This window comes from Sapajus apella, unplaced genomic scaffold (genome assembly GCF_009761245.1).
Source record: "Sapajus apella isolate SASKATOON/1434 unplaced genomic scaffold, GSC_monkey_1.0 scaffold16, whole genome shotgun sequence".
In the NCBI taxonomy this organism is placed as follows: domain Eukaryota; kingdom Metazoa; phylum Chordata; class Mammalia; order Primates; family Cebidae; genus Sapajus; species Sapajus apella.
Window position 1 is genome coordinate 1,092,538 of NW_022436956.1, and position 7,803 is coordinate 1,100,340.

The following is a 7,803-nucleotide window of genomic DNA, read 5'->3' on the forward strand; positions in this document are numbered from 1 at the left end:
TCTTAGTCAGCATTGAGCAATTGCAGGAGTATTTTAGCCGCTTTCTGATGTTAACTGTGCCAGCCCATCCCCCACAATTTGCAGAACGAATTTTGAAAACACAGCTTTGAATGTGTCAAGGCTGTACACCTTTAATGTTTCCCCTTTGTTTCCTAAATAAATGAACCAGATCCTTAGCATGATTTATAAGAGCCTTCACCATTCTCTGTAGTATGCTTTTCAAAGAGCATGCCCTTTGGAGTCAGACACACTTGGATTGCTCTCTTGGCTCTACCCCATAGCATCCATGTGTTACCGTGCGAGTTGCTTATTCTTGCTAAACACCTCTTTCCTGATCTGTCAAATGGGAAGTACAGTATCTACCTCACAGGGGTTTTGTAAAGATAAATATTGTACCTGCCACATAATAACTGCTGAATAGATAGTAATTCTCACCCTCCACATCCAAACTCTATGTTTTAAAAATTTTGTTCATTTTGAAATACTTTAGTTTCTTTCTGTTTCTGCTTTATTACACTGTGCTTGCTGGGATGCACTTTTCTGCATTCGCCTTGCAGAACTCTTACATTCAGGCCCAATTGAATCATCTTACTCCTCTCCTCTTTCTTCCCCAGTAGTATTCTCTATTAAGTTCTCTAGCATGTTACCTTTTACATATCTATTATTTTAACACTCATCCACTGCAGAAATAATAAATACCATCTATTTGCTGTTTTTTATGTGGCTAGCACATTGTTAGGCCCTTTTTACACATTATCTTTCACAAAAATCCTGTATTTCTAATGATGAAGAAGAGACTAATTATGTGTAAGTGATCAAGTCAGGATATTTGCCTTGTTCTGACTCAAAATTCAGTGGTCTCTCTTCTATCATCGGCTGCTTTTTTTGGTATGCTAAGTGTGAAATGTTCCCATCTTTGTGGACAAGAACCCGCTAGCATTCATCTTTGTATTCGTAGCACTGTAAGTGGCTTCCCTAGTATTTTCTCAAAGTGTTTGTTGAGTGAATAAATGATGTATTTGCTCCTCTTCTTCCATTCTAAGTGAAATAGTAGAGCAGAAGTTATCTGCATTTGACAGTTGAGAAAATAGATAGTGAGGGATTTGGTTTGAATAGTGTAAGGATATTGGAAAAAATCAAACTCAATGTCTACTATATTCTCACTCAGCGATCAACACAGAAGACTTCTGTCACCAAATGGTAGATAACAGGGCCAGTTACTTTCATCCAAATTAGATTTGATGGTATTTACAGTAGGGAACTATTATAAGCAAAACCAAAAGAAGGAGTGACATAACTTTTGCTGTGTTCTTTAAAACATTAATGGAAATTTAGAAAGATACAATTGTATTTTCAGATCATCTTTCAGGCAGCATATTTCATGTCTTTGGAAGGAATGCTGTGCACAGAGACTCCCTCCTCCAGGGTCAAGTTCAAGTGACAAAAGATAATAAGCAGATTGTATTCTAAGGAGGATGGACCTAGTTGAGTGTAAGGCCTATCATTTGCTGAGTGCAGTGTAATGCTTGCATCTCTGTTTTTTCTTTCTTTATACCCTGCCCAATTTCTCTAAATCAGTGACGAACAAATACTTTTAATATTAATTTGAAGGAATGCCTGATTAATAATTTGTCTGAGATGTCCACATTTCCATCTAGTCATAATTTTTTTTTTGAAACGGAGTCTCACTTTGTCACCCAGGCTGGAGTGCAATGGCGTAATCTCGGTCACTGCAGCCCCTGCCTCCCGGGTTCAAGCAATTCTCTGCCTCAGCCTCCTGAGTAGCTGGGATTACAGGCACCTCCACCACGCCTGGATAATTTTTGTATTTTTATTAGAGACGGTTTCACCATCTTGGCCAAGCTGGTCTTGAACTCCTGACCCTGTGATCCACCTGCCTGGGCCTCCCAAAATGCTGAGATTACATGCATGAGCCACCACACCTGGCCCATCTGGTGCTAATTTTAGTTTGGGAGAATAACAACAAAAACACTGAAGAAATATAGTTTGTTAGAAAAGAATGGGAAGATTTAGAGTTGAGAGAGGTTGTTAAGGAGTCCATCCAGCATGCTGTCTTAATATCGTTCCTCTCAATGTACATTCTTTCAGTCAGTGTATTTTAAAGTCACTGAGTATTTCTGAGAGTCTAAGTCTGGCTAGCCTCCATATTTTAAACTTCCTGGAGAAATTATAACTTTTTAAAATACTACATTCTTGTCCAAAGGCCCGATAAAGTGCTATATATTTTATTTGCACTTACTAACTTTGTTATGATATTTTCACAAAGGGACATCTTGGGCAATCTGATTAACCTCTGTTTCTTCTCTAGATTACACATAGATTACACATCAGGCTTTCCTAAGCCTGATCACGAAATGTTTTGAAGTGTCCTTTCCCAAAACTCTTATATCTTAAAAGTGTTCCTTTATATTTTTAGACTCTGATTAGCCTAATAGTCAGCTCTCACTTGTGATTTAAGATTCTCTTAAGCTTTGTGCAGTGGCAGTATCGTAGCCAATGAGGTTTATCCAAGGCATAATTATTGCCAATTGAAAACTTTTCCCAATACCCCGCTGTGAGAACTTACAATATAGTCGGCACTGACAATTTTTGACAGTCTCTAAGGAGACTGAATTAAAACCAAAAAAAAGAAAAGATTCTCTTAACCTTTTCTGCTTTTCTTTTATTATGCTAGATCTATATTGTTATAACAAGTTAAATATGAATTGTGACTAACTTTTCTCCTCTTGAACATACCTGGAATCTAGAGGTGATTCGTTTTTCTTCCTTATTACAGAGTACTTACAAATTTCATTGCCTTTTCCCCTAGAATGGGTTGACACAGTGTGGGAACTGGATTTCACAGAGACTGAGCCTTTGGATCCCAGCATAGAAGCAGAGATCATAGAGACTGGATTGGCTGCATTCACGAAACTCTATGAAAGTCTTTTACCCTTTGCTACTGAAGAACATGGATCTGTAGAGGTAAAAAAATAAAAACGAACTAGCCAACTTTTGGTGTTAGAAGTAGAAGATGAAAGTCGTTGTTATAATGTAAAGCTTGGCTTTCTTGGTGTACAATTCACAGGGAGTACAATGTGAGTAACATAAAGAATGTGGTAAATTTGTTGGAATATCCTAATAGGTTTCCTCCAAAAGATTCAAGGTACTAGTCTGATTTTTTTTTTTTTAAGACAGGACAACTTTTTACAATAGCAAACTGAAGGAAAAGTATAAGGCTGGGTGTGGTGGTCTGTAGTTCCAGCACTTTTAGAGGCTGAGGTTGGCCAATTGCTTGAGCTCTGGAGCTGAAGACCAGCCTGGGCAACACTGAGAAACTCTGTGTCAGAATGGAAAAAAAAAAAAAAGGAAAAGCATAAAGGCAAAAACAAGAAAACTAGTCCAAGGAAAATGCAAATAACAATTCAGGCATGCTTTAACCTTAACTTTAGAAAATCTGATATTACTAATCTAAGGAATGACTAGTTGAATTAACAGGTGTCCAAAAAGTTCCTGTAAATATTGAGTTCTTTCCAGTGCATAGAAGTATAAATTATTATTAATATTTAGGTTGTTAGTTTTCAAAAAAAAACCCAAAGGGCTGGGAAGCAGAACAAAAGTTAATTGAATATTAACATCTCTCAAACATTTAAATGAAAAAAAAAAATTTAGTTACAAGTTTCACATCACAAAAATTAAATCATGTTATTAGACATTCCTTCATCATAATGATAAGTATTGCCTTAAGTACTTGAGTTGACAGTGGGGATTAAGATACAAGCCTCTCCCTAGGTTGAGGTCCCTCCCAGGGAGGAAGTGTGGACATTTGAACACTAGCCAAAGTATGTCCAGCAGCCACATAGAGCTGCTGGGGTGGAGAGTGCAGTGCCACTATGCATTTGGGTGCCTGGAAATATTCTGTGAACCAAATTATGGAAAATGCTCTAAGAGAGGTGCAGATTTGTTACATAGGATGTGAAAAAGGGAGCATGGTAGGGTTGGGAAGGTTCCAGAAAGAAAGTGGCCAGCAGTGAATCTTCACAGATGACTAGCAGAATCTTGGGTCGCAAGGCAGTCCTAGTGAAGGAGCCACCCAGTGGGAACATGCAGGGAGTGCTGAGAGCAATACAGAAAAAGTGTGTGGTGGGACGGGACAGTAAGGTAGAGAAGGGTAGGTCACGGGTAGCTTTACGTGAGCATCAGCAGTGGAGTTTGAACATACTTGGTAAAGTATGTAGGAGGTTGCATTTATTAACTCATTTAATCCTCACAAGCAGCCTTGTGTGGAAGAGGTTACAGTGAGCAATAAAAAGGTAACACGAATAGATCTGTTTTAGGCAGATGTTCCTGACAGCAGATGGACTGAAGTGGGGGAGAAATATGTGCAGGGAGAACCTTTAGGAGACTGTTTTGGTGATCCAGGTGTTAGGAATAATAATGGCTTGGCCTGTAGTTATGATTTTGGGAACTGGAAAGAAAAGCTAAAAACTAGGGACATTTTTGGAGGTAGAATTAATAGGGCCTTGTGAACTGGGAAATCTTTGTGAGATCTCTAAGACATGCTGTGAAGTGCTAAACTGACTGGGCATAGAGAGTTAGAAAAACAAAGAAGTCAGTGATCCGTGGATTTCAAAACTAGGAAGATGATGATATTGTTAACTGGGGTAGGGAATAAGGGAAAAAGAGCAAGGTCAAATGGAGAAACTGAGTTCTGTTTAGACTTCTGAACGTGAGATTCTGTCAGGAGATCCTTGGGAAGTTTAACAGGTAGTAGAAATGTGAGACCAGGAGAGACAGGAAAGTTCTTTAAATCGAGGTGTGGGTTGAAGCGCAGTGATACATGAGATCACCGAGAGGAGAAGAAGCCAGGGCAGAAATGGAGAGCTGGTTGGAAGGGGTCTGTGGAGGAGCAGTCAAGTGTAGGGAGTGCAGGAGCACTGATGCCCAGACTAGACAGCAGCCATGAGATCACATGGGGCCAAGGTGACTTCATACACAGAGCCCTGGTGAGTAGATGGTTTGGGGTGATCTATCATCCCAGTGAGTACAGTGGAGGCGCAAGTGGCGTACTGTAAAGGTAGGAGATGATTTTTTTTTTTCTTTTCTTTTTTTTTTCTCTTGAGACTAGGGTCTTGCTCTCTCATCCAGACTGGAATGCAGTATCATAGTCATGGCTTGCTCACTGCAGCCTCAACTTACTGGGCTCAAGTGATCCTCTCACCTCACCCTCCTGAGTAGCTGGGACTACAGGTGGTTGCCACCACACCCAGCTAATTTTTTATTTTTTGTGGAAACGAGGTCTTGCTTTGTTGCCCTAGCTGATTTCAAACTCTGGGACTTAAGCAGTCCTCTTGTCCTGGCCTCTCAAAGTGCTGGGATTGCAGGCATGAGCCACTGTGCCCAGTGGAGATGATTTCTCCTACAAGTTTTTTTAGTTAAGGAAAGGAGAGTGCTGAAATAATTTTTTATGTCTTTTCTTTAAGATGATGTTGTGACTAATCAGAGGTATTACCTACCACTTTCCCTGCCTTTTCAAAGAAGCAGGAAGTACAAAGTCTGCTCACTTGAAGTTTGTGGGCCTTTTTTAGTTATGATACTCAAGCATAAACCATATTTAGCTCCTGCTGTGTTTAGGTTATTAAAATAACCCATTTCTTCTTCATATGTTTAGAAGGAGAAGACATGAAATGGTGATAGAATTAATAAAATTGTAGTTACTTTTCTAAGGTTTATCTCCTTTACCTGGGCCACTTCTGAGATCTCTTTTATTTTCTGCTCCCTTTGCCTACAATCTGCAGACATTTAAATTTAAATAAAAGGCTCTGATTTCCTCCGTTAGTAATTATTGGTAAAGGGATTTGAGTTCTTTTTAAATAGAGGAATTTAACTTTTCTGAATAATCACTAATATATGGTGTCCCAAAATTCTTAGTGTAGTTTTAAGCTATAATTTCTGAAGTATATACGCTTCAAACTTAACAAAAAAAAATTATTTTGGAAGTGTATTTAAATATGTTTTATATATATACACACACACACACACACACACACACACACACACACACACATTTATCTTTGTGATTTTGGGTAATGCATTTTTAATTTAGATATTTTGTTTCAGTCCCTTTGAAGATGGTCAACATTTAGCATTAGGAGCCAGGCTAGTCTTCCTCTTTTTGTAAGGCACCAAGAACCTGTAAAAATCAAATACTAGCAGATGTTTCCATTTCTCTCATGACTGGCTTTTGTGATTTGCCCTCTACCCACAGAGTATCTGGACCTTCTTCATTGAGAACAATATTTCCCACAGTACGCTTGTGGCATTGTTCTATCATTTTGTTCAAACAGTACATAAGAAAAATGTCAGTCTACGGTATCGAGAATATGGCCTTCATGCCGCTGGGCTTTACTTTTTGCTACTAGAAGTACCAGGTATGTAGATCTGATATGATAGGATAAATCTCTGTCCTTTTTTTCTTTCTACAGTTTTCAATTTTTATACTTTTGTTTCTTCACTTATAAATGGGGCAGTGCTAACCCATGGCGGAGAGTTGTTCTGAGGAGCAAGTCTGTGAAGTACATGGCATGTTATAGGTGTTTGCAAACCTTCCCTTTTTTTTTTTTTACATCTGAAATTATGCTATCTATAAACTAATAAAAGTAATCTGAAAAGGACCACAAGAGTTGCACGCCCACCCTCCATCACCCCTGCCTAAAATTCTGTTATTGCCCTTTCTTCTCCTGATTCCCTGTCTAGGCTGAAAAAAACTGCTGTGGGGAGCCATTGTTTTATGCCTCTCCTATGTTGGTATTGAAAAATAGGTTAAAACCATCCTAATCAAGAAAACAGGAAAGCAGCTAGTAATAATTGAAGGAGAGCACTGACCAGGAGTCTGTTGCGAGCACTGTTTTACTTTATTATCAGAGCACTAAGGAGGCTGTTGTTTCTCCTGTGACGTGAAGTCCATTCTCTTCCCTACTCCAAACCCAAGGTGAGAGAGAGTGGAACATAGAGATTGAGTTGGAGAACATTAGAAGACCTAATTTAACAATATTAGGTCTTCTAATCCCTGGCCTCAGGATTTCTTTTCATATGGAAAAGAAAATGGCAAGATCAGTCACCTTGCTGCTTATCCTTGTTCATATTAGCATTTGTAATTAATGCTAAGGATTTATTCCATGTGATCTGGGAATGGGCAAAAAGGTATTATATTTAAAGCCTTGAACATTGGTTTGTTTTATTGTTAATGCTCCCAGAATGACTTTGGAAATGAGTAAGTTCCTAAAGAACTTTGTTGCTAAGCAGTGTCTCAGTTTTAACCAGGCCCTCTCTCAGAAAAGTAGTGGTTTTGGAAACCCAGTTTCACTCGCCTCTTGCCAGATGCAGGTTTTTCTGATTAAGGTTGAGATTTATGCCGGAGCAAAGACGTGGCTGTTACTAATTGTGTGGGCCACTTGCAGCTCTCCAGCAAGCAGTATTCTTGCCAATTACCTTCTGTTTTTAAATGTTTCAGGTTTATGACTGGGATGCTGTTGATACTTAATATTCGATCACCAGATCTTTTTCAAGATCGTTTTGGTTGTTCTGCCTCTCGTGCATTTCCATATGAATTTTAGGGTTTGCATGTGAATTTCTGCAACAATGACAACAAAAAGCCAGCTGCCGATTTCACAGGGACTGCATTGAAACTGTAGATCAGTTTGGAAAGTATTGCCAGTTTAACAACATTAGGGCTTCTAATCCCTGGCCACAGGAAATCTTTCCATTTTTTGTAGAGCTTCTTTTTTTTTTTTTTTTTTTTTT

General features: G+C 38.8%; 1 protein-coding gene and 1 non-coding gene across 4 annotated transcripts in view; both read left to right on the forward strand.

Annotated features, from left to right (window-relative positions):
• The window catches only part of NCAPD3 (non-SMC condensin II complex subunit D3), a 79,684-nt gene that overhangs the window by 1,308 nt on the left and 70,573 nt on the right, over window positions 1-7,803 (forward strand). For 2 of the 3 annotated variants that reach the window (XM_032284931.1, XM_032284930.1), the window contains exons 2-3: window positions 2,831-2,985; window positions 6,269-6,431. In XM_032284931.1, the coding sequence (XP_032140822.1) occupies window positions 2,831-2,985; window positions 6,269-6,431 (318 nt within the window). Of the gene's footprint in view, window positions 1-2,797; window positions 2,986-6,268; window positions 6,432-7,803 lie in introns of all 3 variants that reach the window. The other variant, XM_032284929.1, reaches the window with a different exon arrangement.
• LOC116556479 lies at window positions 2,489-2,629 on the forward strand. The gene has a single exon (XR_004271025.1). It is a non-coding gene; the product is annotated as a U4 spliceosomal RNA (small nuclear RNA).